At 39.8% G+C, this 23,515-nt stretch overlaps 1 protein-coding gene across 1 annotated transcript in view; it reads right to left on the bottom strand.

Moving 5' to 3' along the window:
* The window catches only part of RGSL1 (regulator of G protein signaling like 1), a 92,589-nt gene that overhangs the window by 15,117 nt on the left and 53,957 nt on the right, over positions 1 to 23,515 (bottom strand). The window contains exons 15-18 of the mRNA XM_064276482.1: positions 19,878 to 20,052; positions 6,294 to 6,432; positions 5,923 to 6,047; positions 3,203 to 3,312 (exon numbers count right to left, since the gene is read on the bottom strand). Coding sequence (XP_064132552.1) covers positions 3,203 to 3,312; positions 5,923 to 6,047; positions 6,294 to 6,432; positions 19,878 to 20,052 — 549 coding nt within the window. The remainder of the gene's footprint in view (positions 1 to 3,202; positions 3,313 to 5,922; positions 6,048 to 6,293; positions 6,433 to 19,877; positions 20,053 to 23,515) is intronic.

The raw sequence follows: 23,515 nt of genomic DNA on the forward strand, positions 1-23,515 counted from the left end.
GCCAAAGACTGGGAACTCTTTGTCCCAGGGGGAAATTTGGACTTGAAGTTGATTTAAGATTTTTGGGGTGTTATGATGGGGTGAAAATGTTTTACATGTGGCAAGAACATGAATTTTGGGGACTAAAGGATAGAATGTCATAGATTGAATTGTGTCCCCACAAAATATGTGTCAACTTGGCTAGGCCCTCATTCCTAGTATTCTGTGGTTGTCCTCCATTTTGTGATCTAATGTAATTGTCCTATGTGTTGTAAATCCTAATCTTTGCCTGTGGTTAATGAGGCAAGGTTAGGTTATGTTAAAGAGGATTAGGGTGGGGTGTAACACCCTTACTCAGGTCATAGCCCTGATCTTATGGAAGGGGAGTCTTCCTGGGAAAACTGCATCACCTTTTATTTGATAGGCGATAAAAAGGGACAGAAGCTAGCAGAGAGAGAGGGACTTACTACTACCAAGAAAGAAGAGCTGGAGTAGAGCACTTCCTTTAGAAGGGATCTCTGTGTTGAGAACCTCCTAGACTCAGGGGAAGACTGATGCCAAGACACATGTAGATCTCCAAGGAATGCTGGGCCCACAGATGTTGAAAGGAGGCAAGAACCTTCCCCCAGAGCCAACAGAGAGTGAAGGCCTTCCGGAGCTGGGGCCCCAAATTTCAACTTCTAGCTCTGGTGGCGTAGTGGTTAAGTGCTACAGCTGCTAACCAAAGGGTCGGCAATTCGAATCCGCCAGGCACTCCTTGGAAACTCTATGGGGGCAGTTCTACTCTGTTCTGTAGGGTCGACTCAACGGCACTGGGTTTTTTTAGCCTCCTTAACTGTGAGAGAACAAATTTCTGTTTGTTAAAGCCATCTATTTGTGGTATTTCTGTTATAGCAGCTCTAGATAACTAAGACAGAATTAGAACATTTTCTCACTTCTCCGAATGAATATTGTTTTCCTGGTCTACCAGTCACCTCTCTCTCCTTTTTCTCTTACTATTCCTTTCCTCTTCTTCCACTCCCACCATCATCCTAAATAGCTGTCCCACCCACAAGGATATTTAGCTTCATGTACTGAAAAGATTAAGGACAATGGTGGTTCATTGGTAGAATTCTCACCTTTCGTGAAGGAGGCTCAGGTCCACTTCCCAGCCAATGTACCTCATGAACAGCTACAACTTATCTGTCAGTAGGGGTTTACATGTTGCTATAAGCTAAACAGGTTTCAGTGGAGCATCCAGACTGAGAAGAACTAGAAAGAAACGCGTGGAAATCTACTTCCAAATATCAGCCAATGAAAATTCTATGGATATTCCGATCTGCAGCCAATCATGGGGATAGCACAGGACTAGGTAGCATTTCATTCCATTGTGCATGGGGTCGCCATGAGTCAGGGACAACTCGATAACAGCTATAACAACAGTGGAAGAGACTGCTGATTTCTCTCTGCTGAGGTGACATTTGTAAGGCAGAGATAAGGATACTAAATAAGGTTTATTGACCCTCAAGACTGGTGCAGCCAAGGAAGGAGGTAATTTGTCTTCTTCTGAACTGAGGACCCTCTCAGAGGGTCTACAGAGCTCCACAGCAAGCCAGAGTGGTTTTCCAACAATACAGGTAAGGCTGATGTTGATTTAGGTCTCAAGGGCCCACATCTACACTCCAAGGAGGGGACAGAATGGTTGTTCATGACAGGTGTTGTAGGGATGGGATAGATATCATGGAACTTGGACACAAGCATTGAGCAAGTTTGAGCTGAAGGAACGGAATGCTCAGCTCCATCTCAGGGTGGTTGGCTGCTGTTTTTCTTGTTTTTGTATTTGTATTGTGAGGTCATTGAGTATGCACACGTGTGCAGTTTCTCATCTTATGCCACAGTTTAGAGACACGAGAACCTTCTATAGCATGCAGGTGCCCTAGGCATCCAAACTGCGCTCAAGAAGTTTCCCAGCAACCTATATGGAAGAGAAATATGGCCGGGTCCTGGGAATTCTCTGGAGGCTTCTGGGGTCATTCCTGCCTCTCTGTATATATCAGTATATGTGAACAACCAGTCAATGCCTCTCTCTGTCTTTCACACACACACATACGCACACACACACACAATTCTAGGAACTGTTTTTACTACTCCTGTCCTATTTCCATTTTGTTCTGATGTTCATGCTGCTTCCAGATGCACAGACCTGTTCTCTTTGGTTCCCAGACCTTCCACTACAGAGATACCTAGTCTTGTCCCTGCAGGGCACTGCCCTGTGCACCCTCCTCCCTGTCATGAAAACTCCCTTTTGTTCAAGTACCGATCTCAGTGCAAGTACCCAGTATGGGGAAATGAACTGGGTTTAACTCATCTGTGCTTAAGTGTGCATTCTAACACTGGGCTTAATGCTTAACCCTCCCAAAGGGGTCCTTTGCCAAAAGGATTTCTTTCCTCTCTCTCTTTTACTTTTTTTCCTGATTATAAAATTTATACTTACTGTATAAAACATAGAGAATATGGAAAAGTAGAAAATACGTATATAAATCCTTCATAATCACACCTTCAGAGATAACCCTATTAATACTTTCATTTTTATTCCCAAGTTTTTTTCCTATGCTTTCAAAAAAATTGTACATACATGAGTCGAGTGGATTTCAGCTCATGGCAACCTCATGTGACAGGGTGGAATGGCCCCATAGAATTTCCTAGGCTGTAATTTTTTTTCTTTTTAATCTTTACAGGAGCAGATTGCCAAGTCTTTTTTCTGACAGAGCCACTGTGTAGGTTCGAACCAGTGACCTTTTGGTTAGCAGCCAAGTGCTTAACGGTTGTGCTACCAAGGCTCGTTGTATATATATTTGCCACATTCAAACCATACTGAATGTTCAATTTTTTCTTTTCTCCCTTAACACTATAAAATAAACAATGTTCAAATAGAGGAGTTCATGGAACTAATCAGAGCAGGGGGCTTCATAAGCATTAATGAAGCAGGTCACCATCTCTGTTTATCCACCATGTAGGCTGTGACAGGCATGCTCAGAAGCACCCTGGGAGTTAATGCTGGGGAGTAGTATATGGGTGGGGTGCCCTCTTGCTAGCACTGCTAGCCACAGATAACTGAGTGTTCTGCATACTCCTCTAGCAAACGCCCTCTGTGATGACTTATAGCTGACCGTCTGGGCCTTCAATTTCTCTTCCCAAGTCTCATTCTATAGAGAATGGGACTGTGAGGCATGGCGGAGCTTACCTCCACTCCAAGGAGGGTACCTGAACACAGGTTTAGGAGGAGTTCTTTTATCCTTCAGCTTCTTCCCTCTGAACTGTAAGTAAGATCTGGTTGCCTTCCAAGAACAAAACCTGTGAGAAGAATGGCCGTGGTTACAGGGAGAAAACCACAGCCTGAGGGGACCGCGGTCAGGCCTCACAGAGAGTGTAGGGTGTAGAACTGAAGAGCAGAGGGTCCTGGCCTCGGAGTGGTGCCTGTCAGAGGCCCATCCTCTGATGCCTCCTCTGTCTAGATCTGGCCCCAGTGAGGCCCTGGCATGGGCAATATATTAGGCCCTCCTTCTCCACTAGTGAACGAACCTGTAAAGAGTCTGCTGTACCTGTGCCTGAGTGGAGTTGGTCCCTAGGGTGCTTTCGTGAGCATCAGGCTGTGGTATCCTTATCTAACCCTACTTGGCATGGCCAGAGCATCTGACTGGACTCTGTTTAGATCTCAATCCCTGGTCTCCATCCTTTCCTTCATTGAGAGCCTTGATCCCCTTACCCCATTCCCTACAGCCCCTTTCCCTGGAATGGACTGTAGTTCCTCACATGGACTCAGATTTTCATACTCACTGAACCTGAGAGCTGTTGATCCCTAAAGTCCTCACAAACACTCTCCATCTCTTCCTCCTTGATCTTCCTAATCCTTAGTTATCCCTACCCTCAGTCTGCCCTTGGATTGGACCCCTTGAAGATCAGTCCTGGCTAAGACTGAATTTATTTTCTATGCTATCTTGATGCCAATCGTCTCAACTGCTGCCCTCTACCCCCTCCCCGGGGTGCAAGCTAGTCTATCACAGTTGGTTTCTCTCATTCTGCTCATGAACTGGGTCTCCCTGTCATCATAGACCTCCCATTATGCCACAGCTGCGTTATTTATGACAGTCAAGAGGATAAGAGACCTGGTTTCTAATCCTGGTTTTTAACACTTACCAAGTATGTGATTCTAGGCAAGCCCCTTAACCACTCTGAATCTCAGTTTCCTCATTGGTAAAACAGGGATAATAATTCTTTGCCCACCCACTTCACAGGGTCATTGGGAAGTTCATTTGAGATAATATAAGTGAACACAATTTGCACAATATAAAGCTCTTTATAAGTGAAATATAGAAGCAACTAAAGGACCAACTGCATGAGGATGAGGGATTCAAAAGCTCCCTGAAGCATCCCCAAACTTCCTAAATACTTATGATGGAGGGATGAGCATGCACTCAAGCCAGGAGTAACATATATTTCTCAGAGGTTCTTGATCCCCCCAAAAGTTTCAGGAAGCATTTCTATTTAGCTCTAGTTAGGAGAACTGAGTTAAGTCAATCGTGCTAGATAACAACTAGTATTGAAAAGGCTAAACTCCTTATCCTGAATGTAGGTTTCTTTCAATCCCACATTAAATAATTTGTTATCTTAAGGTTTTAAAAATAAAGGTTGGTGCTGGGTAACACCCTTTATACTTCTATTTTAGTAAAGTAATATTTTTTTTTATTTTTTAGGGGAGGGGAACCCTAAGCCTAAATGCATAATAATCTCAACATCCCAAATAGCCATGTCTGGGAAAATTTCAGCCAGTTGTCCTCTGGTCACTACCACACAAGGCACTGTCATTCACCAGATAAAAAATATGAATTGGAACCATGGTGGAACCTAGGAGTAAATAACCAGCTTGGACAACCTCGGCCCAGTTTTCAGCCCAAACCTTGACAGCATAAGTTAGGAACCAGTTGGCCAAGGGTTGCATTTGACCTTGGACATATTGTTTCATTTTTGTTTTTGTGTTTTTAGCCTTCACGTGTTCCTCACCATGTTTTAATTTGCCACTTTAGCCTTGGTAAATATGACATAAAATCCTGCATTTCTAGTTCCTGTGGAAAATTGGACTATCTAGCAACTGCGCCCCCCAGTAGTAATTACACAGACTTGGGCATTACCAAGAAAAACACTTCTGGTTTACTTCCTCTATGATGGTCTTTAAGCACAAGCACAGTTATGTTAACCTTAGTAGAACTTCTTCCCGAGTAGCTATAGTCCATCCTTACCCATGAGGCAAGGAATCTAAGCCTAAGAGAAACTCACGCTTGTGTTTCAACGTAGTGGCATATCTAAGGTATTGCACTGGCCCTGCGCAATGTGTGGTGCTACTGAGCAGTTTCTATTAATCCAGTATGGCCCAACGCCCTTCCTCAAGCACAATAATGTATTAATTAAAAGATTAACAGGCGTGACTTGTATCTTTGAGCTGATATTACAGTAAAGTTATCTAAAAGAGGGGTGTCAGATGTTTGGACAGGAGCACAATTTCAGGGCTTGCTGTAGGTACGATTTTCTGTAGATACGCCACTGGCTACGAGGGGTTAATAGAAACTGCTCAATGGTGCCATGTGCCCAGAGCCAGTGCAACACCTGCCCTACCTGTCAAACCCTAATTATGCCTCTGCTAAGCATAAGAAGAAGAGAGGTGAGAACCCAAGCATTCTGATTCTCATTCTTATTCTGCCTTCCATCTTCTGATTCAGTGTAGTGTGTGAATGTGAAGGACAGACGGCAATGTAGCAAGAAGGATAAGATGCAGTATTTGAAGCTGCATGACATCCTTCATGAAACTGTAGACTATAAAGCAGAAGCCTAGAAGAAGACAGAAAACCCTCCAAAAAGTTAAACATGTTTTCCTGACCTTGTGATCTTTGCATAAAGGAAGATAGTTACCTTTTCCAAAAGTGCATAATGACGGGGAAGAGAGACATGATAGCCCCGTGGAAGATGCTCCGATCTAGGTGCCCCTCCAAAATGGCAGCAAGGATGGCTTCCTTCTGGGAATCAGAGATATTCACCTACCCACAGAGCAAAAGCCCATCACTAGAAGAGGCTCTGGGGGAGCCAGCAAACCTCTCTTGGCCCCGAGGACCCTCAGGACCACCCCCTCTCCAGAGGGCAGGAGAAAATTTTCATGGGACTGGTAGGCAAAATACATGTGGTTGGCCCAGGATTTAGGAGGTGTCTGATAATTAGCTTTCAGGCTCCTTGTTGGGGAAATGCTTCTTGGCAAAAGGCCAGAGCAGAGTGGGAGTCCCCCTTACCCTGAGTTTCGGAGGGACCTCAGATTGCAGATAGAGCTTTAGGATGACGTTAATTTTGGATCTCATTAGGATCACGTCATTCTCGTTGCATGCCCGGTTGGCCTGCAGCACTTGAGATGAACTCACCAGATCGTTAAATCTAAAAAGAGGCAATAAGTGGGAAAACAACAAGAAAAAGACGAAAGCAGTGACTAGGTAGGGCACCAGACCCAGACCTATCTTCTAGCCTAGAAAAAGGCAGGACCAGTCCTGGGCCAGGTTGTGACTTCATTCAGTTGATCAGAATTTATCCATTGGCAAATAATTGAGTGTCTACCACATGTCAGATAGTATGCTGCGTGCCTTCAAGTGTATTTCTTCAACACATACCCATTATTTATCCCATCCTCCCTTCTTTACCCTTCCTGGCCACTGTAGCCATTTCTCTGCCTACTTTAAGTGGTAAGAGGCATCTTGCTCTTTCTTTCCTCTCCTATGCTGACCTCCCTACAATCACCATCACCCTTCAGAACAACATATTCTTTTAAACCTCATTGCTGTCAAGTTAAATTCCAACCTCCAGTGACCCTATAGGACAGAGGAGAACTGCCCCATAGGGTCTTTGAGGCTGTAAATCTTTACAGAAGCAGGCTGCCACATCTTTCTCCCTTGGAGCGGCTGGTGGGTTTGAACCACCAACTTTTGGTTAGCAGTTGAGTGCTTAACCACTGTGCCACCAGGACTACTATTCTTTTACTAACCACCAAATAACTCAGTTATACCTTATATAAAATGAATTTAAGTACACATTTTTTTTCTCTCAATTAAAAATATATAATATAAAATCTGCCATTTTAACCATTTTTAAGCATACAACTCAGTGGCATTAATTACGTTCACTATGGTGTGCAGCCATCACCACCATCTATTTCTAAAACTTTGTCATCACCAAAACCCCATGGCCGTTGAGTCAATTCTCACTTATAGCGACCCTATAGGACAGAGTAGAACTGCCCCATAGAGTTTCTAAGGAGTGCCTGGTGGATTCTAACTGCCAACCTTTTGGTTAGCAGCCGTAGCACGCAACCACTATGCCACCAGGGTTTCAGAAACACTATACCTGTTAAACAATAACTCCCCATTCTCCCCACCTTCTAGCCCCGGGTAGTCTCTAATCTTTCTGTTTCTATGAATTTGCCTATTCTAGATATTTCATGTAAGTGGAATCATGCAATATTTGTCCCTTTGTGTCTGGCTGATTTCACTTAGCATACTTTTTCAAGGTTCATCCATGTTATAGCATATATCAGAACTTTGTTTCTTTTTATGGCTGAATAATATTCCATTGTATGGATATACCACATTTTATTTATCTGTTCGTCTGTAGATGGATGCTTGGGTTGTTTCCACTTTTTGGCTATTGTGAATAATGTTGCAATGAACACTGTATACAAGCATCTGTTTGAGTCCTTGTTTTCAAGTCTTTTAGGTATAGACCTAGAAGTAGAATTACCAGGTCATGCTAACTCTGAGGAACTACCAAATCGTTTTCCATAGCATCTGCACCATTTTACATCCCTACTAGAAATACATTAATGTTCCAATTTCTCTACATCCTCACCAATGCTTTCTAGTTTCTGTGTTTTCTGGTGTAATAACCATCATAAAACCCATTGCCGTTGAGTTGATTCCAACTCATAGTGACCCTATAGGACGGAGTATAACTGTCCCATAGCGTTTCCAAGAAGTAGCTGGAGAACTCGAACAGCCAACCTTTTGGTTATTAGTGGAGCTCTTAATCACTGTGAAACTGTTTCTCATTATGGTTTTGATTGGCAGTTCACTAATAACTAATAATAGTGTTGAAAATCTTTTCATGTGCTTGTTGCCCATTTGTATATCATCATTAGAAATGTCTGTTCAACCATGGTCTCAGGGAACATCTAGCTCAACTGGCATAACATAGTTTATAAAGAAAATATTCTACATTCTACTTTGGTGGGTAGAATGTCTGGGGCCTTAAAAGCTTGGGAGTGGCCATCTAAGATACTGCACTGGTCCCAACCCATCTGGAACAAGGTAGAAAGAAGAAAATCAAAAGCACAAGGGAAAGATCAGTCCAAAGGACTAATGGACCACAATTACCAGAACCTCTACCAGACTGAGTCCAGCACAACTAGATGGTGCCCAACTGCCAAGACCAATTGTTCTGACAGGGATCATAATGGAGGGTCCTGGACAGGGCTAGAGAAAAATATAGAAATTCTAACTCTCTCACACACACATACAAACACACACACACACACACACACAGACCAGGCTTACTGGTCTAACAGAGAGACTGGAGAAACCCTGAGAGAATGGCCCCCAGACACCCTTATAGCTCAGTAATGTCACTCCTGAGGTTCACCCTTAAGCCAAAGATTAGGCAGGCCCATAAAACAAAATGAAACTAAATGGACACACCAGCCCAGGGACAAGAAAGAGAAGGTAGGAGGGGACAGTAAAGCTGGTAATGGAGAACCCAAGGTTGGGAAGGGGAGAGTGTTGACATATAGTGGGGTTGGCAACCAATGTCACAAAACAATATGTGTATTAATTGTTTAATGAGAAACTTGTTTGCTCTGTAAAACTTCACCTAAAGTACAATAAAAAAAAATTTTTTTTAATGTCTTCAATTTCTTTGCCCATTTTTTAATTGTTTTTCTTTTTGAGTTGTAGGAGTTCTTAACATATTCTGATATTAAACTCTTATCAGAAATATGGTAAATATTTTCTCCTGTAGATCATCTTTTTACTTTTCTGATAACAACCTTTGATGTGCGAAAGTTTTTAATTTTGATGAAGTGAAATTTAACTATTTTTTAAAATTTTGTTGCTTATGCTTTTGGTGTCATATTTAAGAATCCTCTGCCAAATATAAGGTCTTGAAGACTTACCCTTACACTTCCCTTTAAGAGTTTTATGATTTTAGCTGTTACATTTAGGTCATTGATCAATTTTGAACTAATTTTTATATACAGTGAGAGGTAAGTGTTCAACTTCATTTTACTTGTGAAAATCCAGTTGTCCCAGTACCATTTGTTTAAGAGATTATTTTTCTCCCATTAACTGGAGTTAGCACCCTTGTCAAAAATCAATGGGCCATAGATGTGTGGGTTTATATCTGCACTTTCAATTCTATTCCATTGGTCTATATGTCTATCTTTATGCACGCTGTTTTGATTATTGTAGCTTTGTAGTAAATTTTGAAATTATGAAGTGTGAGTACTCCTACTTTGTTCTTTTTCAAGATTGTTTTGACTATTCAAGGCCTCTTGAAATTCCTATGAATTTGAAGACTGGCTTTTCCATTCCTGTAAAAAAGGATGTTGGAATTTTGATAGGGGTTGCATTGAATCCATAGATCACCATGGGTAGTATGGACAGTTTAACAATATTAAATCTTCCAATCCAGGTACATGGAATGTCTTTCCATTTATTTAGGTACACTTTATTTTCTTTCAGCAATGTTTTATAGTTTTCAGTGTACAAGTCTTTCACCTCCTTGGTTAAATTTATTCCTCAGTGTTTTATTCTTTTAGATGCTATTATAAATCACATTGTTTTATCAATTTCCTTTTCAGATAGTTCATTAGTAGTGTATGGAAACACAACAGATTTTTGTGTACTGATCTTTTACCCTGCAACTTTGCCAGATTGTTTTATTAGCTCTTATAGCTTTCTTTTGAATTCTTTGGGACTATCTATGTATAGAATCATGTCATCCACAAATAAAGATAGTTTTACTTCTTTTACAATTTGAACGCCTTTAAATTCTTTTTCTTGCCTCATTGCTCTGGCTTGAACTTTCAGCACAATGCTGAATAGCAGTGGTGAAATTGGTCTCCTTGTCTTATTTCTGATCTTCAGATTGAGTGTGATGTTAGCTGTGGGTTTTTCATAAATGCCCTTTATTATGAAGACAATCCCTTTCTATTGCAGTTTTCTGAGTGTTTTTTTTATCATGAGACAGCGTTGGATTTTTTTCCTAATTTTTAAAATTCTGGTAAGCATATAGGTAACAAAACATTAGTCATTTCAACAATCTTCACACATACAGTTCAGCGACTTTAAATATGTCCATCATGTTGCTCATCCATCACCATTAACCGTTCCTGAAAGGGTGTTAGATTTAGTCAAATGCCTTTTTCTGATCCAATTTAAGTGATCATGGGGTTCCCCCCACCACTTTTTCTATTAATGCGGTTGTATTACACTGGTTGATTTTCTTACATTGAACTACCATTGCATTCCTAGGATAAATCCCACTTGGTCATGGTTTAAACTCCTTTAAATATGCTGTTGAGTCCGGTTTGCTAGCACAAGTAACCTCCAGGTTACAATGAGATCTGTTCTTAAGTCTGTCTTAAAGTTGAATTTGTAGGTCAGTCAGAAGAGATACATATGGTTCTTATTTAGCATCAATTAGTCAAATGTTTGTCTTAGCATATAGCATATATTTTAACTTTGCATGCATATAAAACACTGAAGAAATACTTCCAAACCACGCAATGTTTTCATGAATGCCACAAAGTAGTGCATGCGTTCATTATTACAAACCATTGTATTTAACTCAGATTTTTAATACAATAGGCTTTATGGCAGTCTGTTCTTGTGAGCTGTCCAGAAACCAGATGTTCTTAATCTAGATATTCTTAATGCCTGTATTTTGTTGAGATTTATGCATCTATGTTAAGAAAGGGTATTGGTCTGTAGTTTCTTTCTTTCTTTTTTTTTTTTTCACTTGTGATGTCTTTACCCGACTTTGGTATCAGGGCAATGCTGGCCTTATAAAATAGGTTAGGAAATATTCCATCCTCTTCTATTTTTTGAAAGAGATTGGAAAGATTGGTGTTAATGCTTCTTTAAATGTTTGGTAGAAATCAGAAGTAAAGCCATCTTGTCCTAGACTTTTCTTTGTTGGGAGGTTTTTGATTAATGACTCAGTCTTTTTACTTGTTATAGGTCTATTGAGATTTTATTTCTTCTTGAGTCAGTTTAGGTAAACCATGAGTTTCTAGAAATTTTTCCATTTCATGTAGGTTATCTAATCTGTTGGCATATAATTGTTCATAATATTCTCTTATAATTCTTTTCATTTCTGCAAGATCAGTAGTAAAGTCCTCACTTTTATTTCTGATTTTAGGTATTTTTTTCTTTGTCAGGCTAGCTAAAGGCTTTTATAATGTATTGATCTTTTCAAAGAACCAATTTTGGTTTCGTTGATTTTCTCTGTTGTTTTTTTACTCTCTGTCTCATTTACCTCCACTTTAATCTTTATTATTTCCTTCTTCTTTTAGCTTTGGGCTTAGTCTGCTTTTCTTTTTCTAGTTCCTTAAGGTGTACATTAGGCTATCGATTTGAAATCTTTTTTTTATTTTTAATGTAGGTGTTTATAGCTATAAATTTATCTCTGAGCCTACCTTTGCTAGATCCCATCGGTTTTGGTATGTTGTGTTTTAGTTTTCACTCATCCCTAAGTATTTTAAAATCTCCCTTGAGTCATTAGCTATTTAAGAATGTGGTGTTTAATTTCCACATATTTGTAAATTTTCCAGTTTTCTTTCTGCTATCGATTTCTAGTTTCATTCCATTGTGGTCAGAGAAGATACTTTGCACCATTTCAATCTTTAAATTTGTTGAGACTTGATTTGTAGGCTAACATATAGTCTATCTTGGGAAATGATCTGTGTGCACTTAAGAAGAATGTCTATTCTGATTCTGTTGGATGGAGTGTTCTATATATCGTTTATGTCTAGTTGGTTTACAATGTTGTTCAAGTCTTCTATTTACTTATTGATCTTCTGTCTAAATGTTTTATTACTGTAGGACTATTTCTCCCTGTCAATGTTTGCTTCATATATTTTGGGGCTTTCTTGTTAGATACATATATGTTTATAATTGTTATATATTGTTATTGATTTATTGTCCCTTTTGATCAATATGTAATGTCCTTGTTTGTCTCTTGTAATAGTTTTTAGCTTAACATCTACTTTGTTTAATATTTGTATGGGCATGCCAGTTCTCTTTAGGTTGCTATTTGCATGAAATTTTTTCCCGCCATCCTTTCACATTCAATTTAGTTGTGACCTTGGATCTATAGATAGGATATTGTTGAATCATGTTTTGTTACCTATTCTGTGAATTTCTGCCTTTTGATTGGAGAGCTTAATTTATTTACATTTAATATATTTACTGATAAGGAGAGACTTGCTTTTGCTCTTTTGCTACTTGCTTTTCGTATTTAGTATACCTCTCCCCTCGTTTCTTCCATTACTGCCTAATTTTGTGTTTACTTGATTTTTTTTTTTAGTGAAACTTTTGATTCTCTCCTCATTTTCTCTTGAGAGCATTTTTTTTAGATATTTTCTTTGTGGTTACCATGGAGATTACATTTAACATCCTAAATGTATAATAATATAGGTTGAATTGATACTCATTTAACTTCAATAACATATAAAAATTCTGCTCCTATTGGGTTCAGTTTTTCCTCTCTTTTATGTTGTTGTTTTTATACACTGTGTGCCCAGTAACATAAATTTATAGTTTTTTATGCATTTGTCTTTTAAATCATGTTGGACATAAAAAAGAGAAGTTACAAACCAAAAATACAATAATTCTGACACTTATGTATGCCATGCGGTTAACTTTACTGGAAATCTTTATTTCTTTATATGGCTTCAAGTTACTTTCTAACATCCTTTCATTTCAGCCTGAAGGAGTTCCTTTTGCATTTCTTGTATGGTAGGTCTAGTAGTAACAAACTTCCTCAGCTTTTGTTTCTCTGGAAATGTTTTAATTTCTCCCTCATTATGAAGACCATTTTTCTGATACAGAATTCTTGGTTCACAGGTTTTTTTTTCTCCTTTCAGCACTTTAAATATATCATTCCATTACCTTCTGGCCTCAATGGTTTCTAATGAAAAACTGGCTATTATTCTTATTAAGGATCCATTGCGTGTGATGTGCTACTTCACTCTTGCTGCTTTCTTCATTTCATCTTTTGATGGTTTGATTATAATGTGCTTCAGAGTGGATCTCTTTGAGTTTATACTACTTGGATTTGCCTGAACTTCTTGGATGCGTAGATTCATGTATTTCATCAAATTTGCAGTGTTTTTGGCCATTATTTCTCCAAATATCCTTTCTGCTCTTTCTGTCGTCTCATCCTGGGACTGTAATAACACATGTATTAGTCTGCTTGATGGTGCTCCATAGCTCTGCTTTCTATTCTTCATTCTTTTTTTTTTTTGTTCCTGAGTCTGGATAATTTCAATTGTCTTATCTTCCAGTTTGCCATTTTTTTCTTCTGTCAGCTCAAATCTGCTATTGAATGCCTTTAGCAAATTTTTAATTTGTTAAGCCTCTCTGTTTGGTCCCCTTTTATAATTTCTAGCTCTTGATATTCTCATTTTGTTCCTTTAGTTCTTTGTCCATGTGTTTCTTTAGTTCTTTGAGCATACTTAAGACAGTTGTTTTAAAGTTTTTATCATCCAATGTCTGGGCTTCCTCAGGGCTGGTTTATGTCACTTTATTTTGTTTCTTTCAATAGGTTATCATTTCCTGTTTCTTTTTGTAGTTCATTGTTGTTGAAAACTGGGCATTTGAGTATTATAATATGGTAACTTTAGAAATCGGATTCTTCCCCTTCCCCAGGGTTAGATTTTTTTTTTTTTTAATTTTGATGGCTAGGGTAGTCCATAGGTTTAGTGACTTTTCCAAGTTATTTTTGCAAAGACTGTATTCCTTCTCATGTATGGTCACTGAAGTCTCTGGTCCTTTAGCTTGTGTTTAGCTAGTATTTTGACAGAGATTTCCTTGAATGTCAGAGGCTGAAAACAGAACAGAAAAACACACAAACAAAAGAACAACAAAAATAAAACCATTTCTTTCAGTCTTTGCAGGTTGTCTTTGTGTTGGGACACTCCTTCAACACTTAGCCAGGCTTATACTGAACCCAGAAATTAACCTAAGATGGAAGCTTAGGGTTTTCTTGGGTTTTTTTTTTTTTTGAGTATAGCTTTTTTTGACCTGGGTATCCTAGTGGCTTTCTAAATTCTACCCAAAAACATGGGGCTTTTGAATGCCCTAAGTTCCCAAACTCTTTCTCATCTTTGCTTCTCAGCCCTTAGGCAGTCTATCATATGTCTTTATTGAGCTTTGTTGCCCAAGGTGGCTACAAGGTTGATTATTTGCCCTACAGTATTTTCAAGCAATGCCTGCTGATCTTCTGTCTTGAGTGAGTTCCAAGGTAGGAAAAACAAGGAAAAGCACTTTGCATCAATCCTCAGGTAGTCTTTCAGGTATCCAAAAAAAATTATAAAAGAGAAACTTAATAATTTGTGAGTTAGGTCTCCTCTGCTCACTCAGGAAGCAGTTTCCAGGGTCTTCTAAGCTGGCTGCTGAGCTGACCAGGGCATGACACAGACAAATAAAAAAGGCATAAAGTTTCCTTAGCATTTTGAAGTTGCTTTTTTCTTCATTCAGCATCTGCTTTGTTGCAGTAACCTTATAACTATTTTCCGGAATCTTACAAAGTTTGTTCTGACAGTTTCTGCTTGTTTTTAGATGTTTCTGTGGATGGATGAGAGCATGGAGCTGCCTACTTTGCCATTTTGCTCACAAGGACTCTCTCAAGCAATTTTAAATCCTAAGCATTTTATAAATCTCCCTAATAGTAGAATGGAACCCTGGCGGCATAGTGGTTAAGAGCTATGGCTGCTACCCAAAAGGTCGGTAGTTCAAGTTCACCAACTGCTCCTTGGAAACTCTGTGGGGCAGCTCTACCATGTCCTATAGGGTCTCTATGAGTTGGAATTGACTCAACAGCAACAGGAAAAGTAGAATACCAAGGTTTTCTCTTATATGAATATTTTCAAGATCCATTTATTTATTCCATCTGTGGATATTAATTAAGGGCTTGCACTATTACAGGAGCAAGGATTCAGCAAAGAACACAACAAACAAGGTCCTGCTCTCTGGGAGCTTACAATCAATGAGGTAGAGAAGACACATAAGTAAATAAATGGATAATTAAATATCCAATAAAAAAAATAGAGTGCTATAAAGACGACAAAAGAGGATGATGTGATTGTGAGAGGCATGGGAACTAAGACTTGAATAATGAGAAAAAAAGAGCCAGTTACTTGAAGATCTGAGGGCAGGAGATTCTTCATGCAGAGGGAATAGCAAGCACAAAGCCATTAAATAGGTACCTGCACAGCGTGGCCTGTGGGAGCAGCTGAGTGGAGTGCTGCATATCTAGACCTTAGGCGTCAGTGGCAAGTAGCATGAGATGAGCTCTGAGATGCAGACAGGTACTGCTCACATAAAGCCATATAGGCAATGGGACGGGGCTTGGACCTTATTCCAGTGGTAATGGGAAGCTATCAGAACATTTTAACCAGGAGAGTGACATCATATGATTTATATTTTTAAAAGTCCACTCTGACTGCCATGCAGAGAATAGTTTGCAGAGGGCAAAATATATAGTTCGAGGAAGTGGAGATGATGGTGGTGGGAATTGGAGTAATAGCAGTGTGGAGGCTGTCCAATCTGACTAGTAGCCCATTCTGTGCCCCTCTCAACTCCCCCTTATTTTTTTTTTTTAATATAACTAACCCCTATTAGTTCCCCCACACATCTGTCAGTTTGTGTACTGTGGGGGCTTGTGTGTTGTTATGAGGCTGGAAGCTATGCCACTGGTATTCAAATACCAGCAGGGTCACCCATGGTGGACAGGTTTCAACTGAGCTTCCAGACTAAGACAGAATAGGGAAAAGGACCCAGTGGTCTACTTCTGAAAAGAATTACCCAGTGAAAACCTTACAAATGGATGTGGAACATTTTCTGATATAGCGCAGGGGGATGAGCCCCTCAGGTTGGGAGGCACTCAAAATATGACTGGGGAAGAGCTGCCTCCCCAAAGTAGAGAAGACCTTAATGACATGGATGGAGTCAAGCTTTCGGGACCTTCATTTGCTGATATGGCATGACTCAAAATGAGAAGAAACAGCTGCAAACATCCATTAATGATCAGAGTGTGGAATGTATGAAGCATGAATCTATGAAAATTAGAAATTGTGAAAAATGAAACAGAAAACATAAAGATGGATATCCTGTGCATTAGTGAGCTAAAATGGACTGGTACTGACCATTTTGAATTGGATAATCATATGGTCTACTATGCCAGGAATGACAACATGAAGAGGAATGGCGTTGCATTCATCCTCAAAAAGAACATCTCAAGATCTAGCCTGAAGTACAGTGCTGTCAGTGATAGGATAATATCCATATACCTACAAGGAAGACCAGTTATTACGACTACTATTCAAATTTGTGCACCAACCACTAAGGCCAAAGATGAAGAAATTGAAGATTTTTACCAACTTCTACAGTCTGAAATTGATCAAACATGCAATCAGATGCACTGATAATTACTGGTGACTGGAATGTGAAAGTTGGAAACAAAGAAGAGGGATCAGTTGTTGGAAAATATGACCGTGGTGATAGAAACAATGTCAGAGATCACATGATAGAATTTTGCAAGACCAATGACTTCTTCATTGTAAATACCTTTTTCAACAACATAAATGGTGACTATACAAGTGGGCCTTGCCAGATGGAAGACATAGGAATCAGATCGACTACATTTGTGGAAAGAGACAATGGAAAAGCTCAATATCATCAGTCAAAACAAGGCCAGGGGCCCAGTCAACTGCTCACATGCAAGTTCAAGTTGAAACTGAAGAAAATTAGAACAAGTCCATGAGAGCCAAAATACGACCTTGAGTATATTTAGTATCTCAGTAACTGATGTAATGCAGTGAGCACTAAGGACCAAAGATGAGGCGAGTTGTGGAATGACATCAAGGACATCATACATGAAGAAGGCAAGAGATCATTAAAAAGCCAGGAAAGAAAGAAAAGACCAAAATAAATGTCAGAAGAGACTCTGAAACTTGCTCTTGAACATCAAGTAGCTAAAGCAAAAGGAAGAAATGATGAAGTTAAAGAGATGAACAGACAATTTCAAAGGGCAGCTGGAGAAGACACACTAAAGCATTATAATGACATGTTCAAAGACCTGAGATAGAAAACCAAAAGGGAAGGACATGCTTGGCGTTTCTCAAGCTGAAACAGCTGGAGAAAAAGTTCAAGCTTCAATTTGCTATATTGAAGGATTCTACTGGGAAAATATTAAACGATGCAGGAAGCATCAAAAGAAGATGGAAGGAATACAGAGTCACCATACCAAAGAGAATTGGTCGATGTTCAACCATTTCAGGAGGTAGCATATGATCAGGAACCAATGGTACTGAAGGAAGAAGCCCAGACTGCACCGAAGGCATTAGCAAAAAACAAGGCTCCAGGAATTGACAGAATACCAATAGGGATATTTCGACAAATGAATGCAGTGCTGGAAGTGCTCACTTGTCTATGTCAAGAAATTTGGAAGACAGCTACTTGGCCAACTGACTGGAAGAGATCCATATATATGCCTATTCCCAAGGAAGGTGATCTAACCAAATGTGGAAATTATCTAACAATATCATTAATATCACATGCAAGTAAAATTTTGCTGAAGATCATTCAAAAGTGGCTGCAGCAGTCTGTTGACAGGGAACTACCTGAAATTCAAGCTGGATTCAGAAGAGAACATGGAACCAGAGAGATCATTGCTGATGACAGACGGATCCTGGCTGAAAGTGGAGAATACCAAAAAGATGTTTTCCTGTGTTTTATTGACTATGCAAAGGTATTTGACTGTGAGGGTCATAACAAATTTTGGATAACACTGTGAAGAATGAGAATTCCAGGGCACTTAATTGTGCTCATGAGGAACCTGTACATAGATCAAGAGGCAGTCATTGGAACAGAACAAGGGGATACTGCGTGGTTTAAAGTCTGGAAAGGTGTGTGTCAGGGTTGTATCCTTTCACCATAGTTATTCAATACAATGCCAAAACAAGCACTCAATATAGAGTAAACAATTGATAAACTTTAGTTTGTGGGACTAAACTAACTCCCTTATTGGGGTGGAAGATCTCTTAAACAAACTCCCCTAACTGATGCACTGGGTTAGTTGGTGCTGTTCATTTCCTCTAAAATACAAAAGATGATGCCCATGGCCTGTTGACCACACACTGGCGGACTGTTTCTAGTTCACCCCCACACTTCTGCTCCAACTAGTTGAGGAGATGCTTACCAAGAGTCCTGCTTTCTTCCCAAATATCTTTGCCTATTATGCTTGCTACTGTAATTAATAATTTATGTAAAATGATGAAATATGAACATGAAAATTTGTTGTTTCTATAAAATAAGTTTGAATGCTTTGGAACATTCTAATAGAGGCAAAACACTTAAAAAAATTGCTGTTGAGGTGTGTCGGGACAATTTAAAACATAGAAAAAACAAGTATAAAATTACAGAAGGATAACATCGCTTTGCAGTAATCCTTAAAATCTTGCTCCACTTTAAGCCAAAAAAACTAAACCAGTTGCCAATGAATTGATTGACTAATGGAGACCCTATGTATTATGGAGTAGAATTGTGCTTCATAGGGTTATCTTGGCTGTAAACGTTACGGAAGCAGTTCACCAGGCCTTTCTTACACAATGCTACTAGGTGGGTTCAAACTGCCAACTTTTACATTAGCAGCTGATCGGAAACTGCTTGTGCCACCCAGGGACCTTGCTCCACTTTAGAGAAAGCAAAATTAGAACTAGTAGGTAGCATTTGAAGGAGCCCAGGTTGTGCAGTGGCTAAGTGCTTGGCTGCTAACGGAAAGGTCGGCAGCTCAAGACCACCAGTAGCTCTGTGGGATAAAGATGTGGCAGTGTGGTTGCATAAAAATTTACAGCCCTGGAAACTCTATGGGGGAATTCTACTCTGTTCTATAGGGTCACTATGAGTTGGAATTGACTTGATGGCAACTGGTTTGGTTTGCGGTTTTAGATAACATTTTGGGAATAGTTTATACAAGAAGCCTTGGTGGCTCATTGGTTAAGAGCTTGGCTGCTAACCAAAAGGCCGGCAGTTTGAAGCCACCAGCTACTCCTTGGAGTTTATACAGGTATAGATCTCAAATGAGTGGAATAGCTTTGGTTTTACATCAGAAACTTGGCATATGAATGAATGCACATTGATAAATTTTAACTTAAATTTCTGGTTAACGTCTCTATATAGACATATATGCTTATCCACACACACAACCATTTTTTATTATTATAATCCCTGGCTTTAACTAAACAACTACTGATCTAGTGGTACCACTTAAGAGGACTTCTATCATACTTAAAATAATGAAAAAAATTCTTTACTTCCTGGGAATAAGTAAGTGCATTTCACTATTAGGAGCTGCAGAACACTGAAGAGCCTTGTAGTTGCTAAAGGAAAGGATGGCAGAAACTGATGCAGCAACAGTCTTCAGTGGGATATTCAGCTGAAGACTACTGCCTGGCAGGCCTGAAATCACTGTGCCATGTACAAAGCCAAATCAGTCTTTGCTGGGAAGCACTTTCGATGGAAATCCATGAGGGAAAGGAGAGGTAGGAAACTTACTTTTCCATCTCAGAAAAGAAATATATATCATTGGCCAAAAAGTTGACCGTGATAATCTTGTGGCCAAATATACGGCGCTTCGTAAGTGTTGTTTCTCCATTTTCGTGGTCTGTGCTCCGGACATTAGACGGCACTGTGCCCGGGCGTCCTGGTGGGTTTACTGGTGCAGAGAAATCTGAGACAGAACGAGAAAGGAGTTGAAATGGTTTATAAAACCACTTTAAGCCTTCAGGCTTCAACTTGGGTATAACCGAAATGAAGGAAAAACAAAACAAACTAATAACAACAACAACAAACTGTGAAGCATCTTTGGGTTTTTTGAAACAGTCATTCCCTACCCCTAAGCTCAAGTTTTTATTTAGACTTGATGGACTAGGAAAGAGACTGTTGAAAAGGCCATCTGCCCAGATGCTATGACAATACATATTAAGAAAAAAATATCGCCTTAGCACTGAAAGATATTTGCCTTATGCTTGTCTAATAGAAATATAATCACACTGTAGCTATGCTAATCCCTAACGTTCCTGTGGAGACTGGGAAAATGGAACATGCAGTTGGGACCTCTGAAGTGGAGTGTGTGGTTCTGAAGATATTTATTTAAGGTTTGTCAGGGAAGTAGTTAAGGAGTAATGTAGGAAAGCAACACTAAGAAAGAAGTGAAACATGAAGAATAAAGAACTTTTTTAAAGACACTGAAGGAAGGAAGGTAACGAACAGAAAAGAGGCAGGAATGAGTAAAGGAGAGCATAGAAGGTTCTAGAAGGCTTGGATTGCATGTCAAAAATAAGACATTTCTTCTAGGAAGTTTCTTGAGCAAGGTATACCATCCATAGGAATTCAGAGATGAGAAGGGAACAGTTTGGGGCTGGATATGACAGCTTGACTCAAATTAATTGCCTTACTAAGTTTAAGAAAATTGTCTAATCTAACTCTAGAATTTACTATTTTTACTGTAAATCCTTTATTCTGGGTACTGTTTAGTAATAACTGATGTGGGCATGGTGCTCCCTACGGTATAAGTATCATTCCTTTTAGCGTAGTGTTACATACAGGAAGGGAGGATAATTACAACATTCAATAAATACCTAGCACCTGTTATGCCCCAGACACTGTGCTAGGTACTAGGGTTACAGACCTGTATAAGGCATAAGGTACTTGCCCTACTGTTTTACAATCTCTCTCTCTCAGACTTGAGTTTGTGAGTTTGATGGAAAAAGAAAATAAGCCTGGCCAACAGTGGAAGCTGATACAATGGTCAGAGTTTTTAGGAAAAGAAGGTACTAAATCCACCCAAGTAGCCTGGGAGCAACTGTGTGCTGTGATGGGGAGAGGGCCTGATTTGTAATGTTTCTCTATTTCTATAGTGTAAAAGTCCCTACCATGGTCAATTTCAAGCTACCAGTGGTTTAACAATGGCTCACAAAATTCCTGAATGTTTTAACAATTGTCTTTCACTGAGTCAGTATGAGTCAGCTCCAGCACACTACTACCTGGGAGTCATATTTGACCTCTTCCTCTTTCCACATCCAATTAGCCATCTTACCCCATTGATTCTACTTTCTACATATGTTTCGAATGTACCCACTCTGTCTCTCTTGCAACCACATTAGTTTAAAGCACCAGTGTGCACCAGTATCTTTCACTTAATTTATTGTAAAACCATTTAACTCAGGGCCAGGACCAAAGTAAGGTGACTGAGACACCTGGGGCACAAAGATTAAGGAGGCCCACACTCTCCAGGTGGTACAAGTGCAGGGTCGGAACTTGCACGACACTGAGAGTCAGTACTTCCTTGACTTTTGTGCCTATCTGCTTCACTTGCTTCACCCTAGCGCCAACCTTGACTTCCACTCTACACTGAACTTTGCTGCCTTCTAGCACATTCTGTATGCACTACAGCCACAATGATCTTTCTAAAACAAATTGGATTTTGTTACCCCTGTGCTAAAACCTTTTTTTAGGACTTCCACTTTTGTCCAAGATGGAATAACAGAAACCAGATTTATCCTTCCACCTGAAACAATAAAAAAAATCGGACACGATATATGAAACGATGGTTTTAAAGACACGGAACATCAGGAAATGTCCCTATCCTAACCTCCAACTGATACTGACCCTGTTGTAATTCTTCTAATGCTTCGTTCTCTCCCTTACCTCTGGGTCTTCGTACATGCCACTTCCTTTACTTGGAACCGTCTTCTCCGTCATCCTTTTTCTGATTTACTCCCACTCATCCTTCGGAATTCAGTTCAGTTGCTACTTCCTCCAGGAGGCCCTCCATTATCCTGTAGTCTACTTTTATTCTCCCTGGATTCTCATAGTACTATTGTTATGGATTGAATTATGTCCCCCCAAAAATGTGTTTATCACTTTGGCTGGGCCATGATTCCCAGTATTGTGTGATTTTCCTATATGTTGTAAATCCTGCCTCTATGATGTTAATGATGGAGGATGGATGTCAGTTGTGTTAATGAGGCAGGCCTCAATCTACAAGATTGGACTGTCTTGAGGCAATCTCTCTTGAGATATAAGAGAAAGAAGTGAACAGAGAGACAGAGTGACCTCATACCACCAAGAAAGCAGTGCTAGGAGCAGAGCACATCCTTTGGACCTGGGGTCCCTGTGCAGAGAAGCTCCTAGCCCCAGGGAAGATTGATGAGAAGGCCGACAGAGAGAGAAAGCCTTTTCCTGGAGCTAACGCCCTGAATTTGGACTTTTAGGCTACTTTACTGTGAGGAAATAAACTTTTCTTTGTTAGAGCCATCGCTTGTGGTATTTCTGTTATAGCAGCACTAGATAACTAGACAACTATGTACTTCCCTAGTTAACACTAAATACATCTTGTTAGTCTTGTTTTGCTTACTTCCCCTTCTGAAATGCATGCTCCATTAACCAATTGCTATCAGTTGATTCTGCCTCATGGTGACCCCATGTGTGTCAGAGTAGAACTGTGCGCCATAGGATTTTCAATGGCTGATTTTTTAAGAAGTAAATTGCCAGGCCTTTCTTGTGAGGCACTTCTGGGTAGATTCCAACTTCCAAACTTTTGATTAGCAGCTGAGTGTGTTAATCATTTGCACCACCCAGGGACTCGCAGGGACAATATCTATCTTGTTTACTGTTTTATCCTCTGAATCTAGCACAGGGCCTAGTACATAAAAGGTAATTTATAAATATCTATTGAATGAATGAACTGCTATGGAAGTAATGTGATCATTAGGGAGACAGAACCTGGATGCCAAAAGGTTCCCATGACTATACAACCAGCTAAGGTGATGCATATACTTCAGGACAACAGAACAGGGCAAAAACATGTGTTAATAATGAGGTCGGGATCTCCAGGACCCCTCAACCATGGAGACTCTTAGTAGAACTGAAGAAAGTACTTTTGAGATTAAAAAAGAGTGACTTGCTTCTAACCAAACCAGTTGCCCTCAAGTTGATTCCAACTCATGGCGACCCCATGTGTATCAGAGTTGAACTTTGCTCCATAGGGCTTTTAATGGCTGACTTTTCAGAAGTAGATTGCCAGGCCTTGCTTTTGAAGCACCTCTGGGTAGACTCAAACCTCTAACCATTCGATTAGCAGCTGAGTGTGTTAACCATTCGCACTACCCAGGGACTCCTTACGGAGTGCT

This window comes from Loxodonta africana, chromosome 25 (genome assembly GCF_030014295.1).
Source record: "Loxodonta africana isolate mLoxAfr1 chromosome 25, mLoxAfr1.hap2, whole genome shotgun sequence".
Lineage (NCBI taxonomy): Eukaryota > Metazoa > Chordata > Mammalia > Proboscidea > Elephantidae > Loxodonta > Loxodonta africana.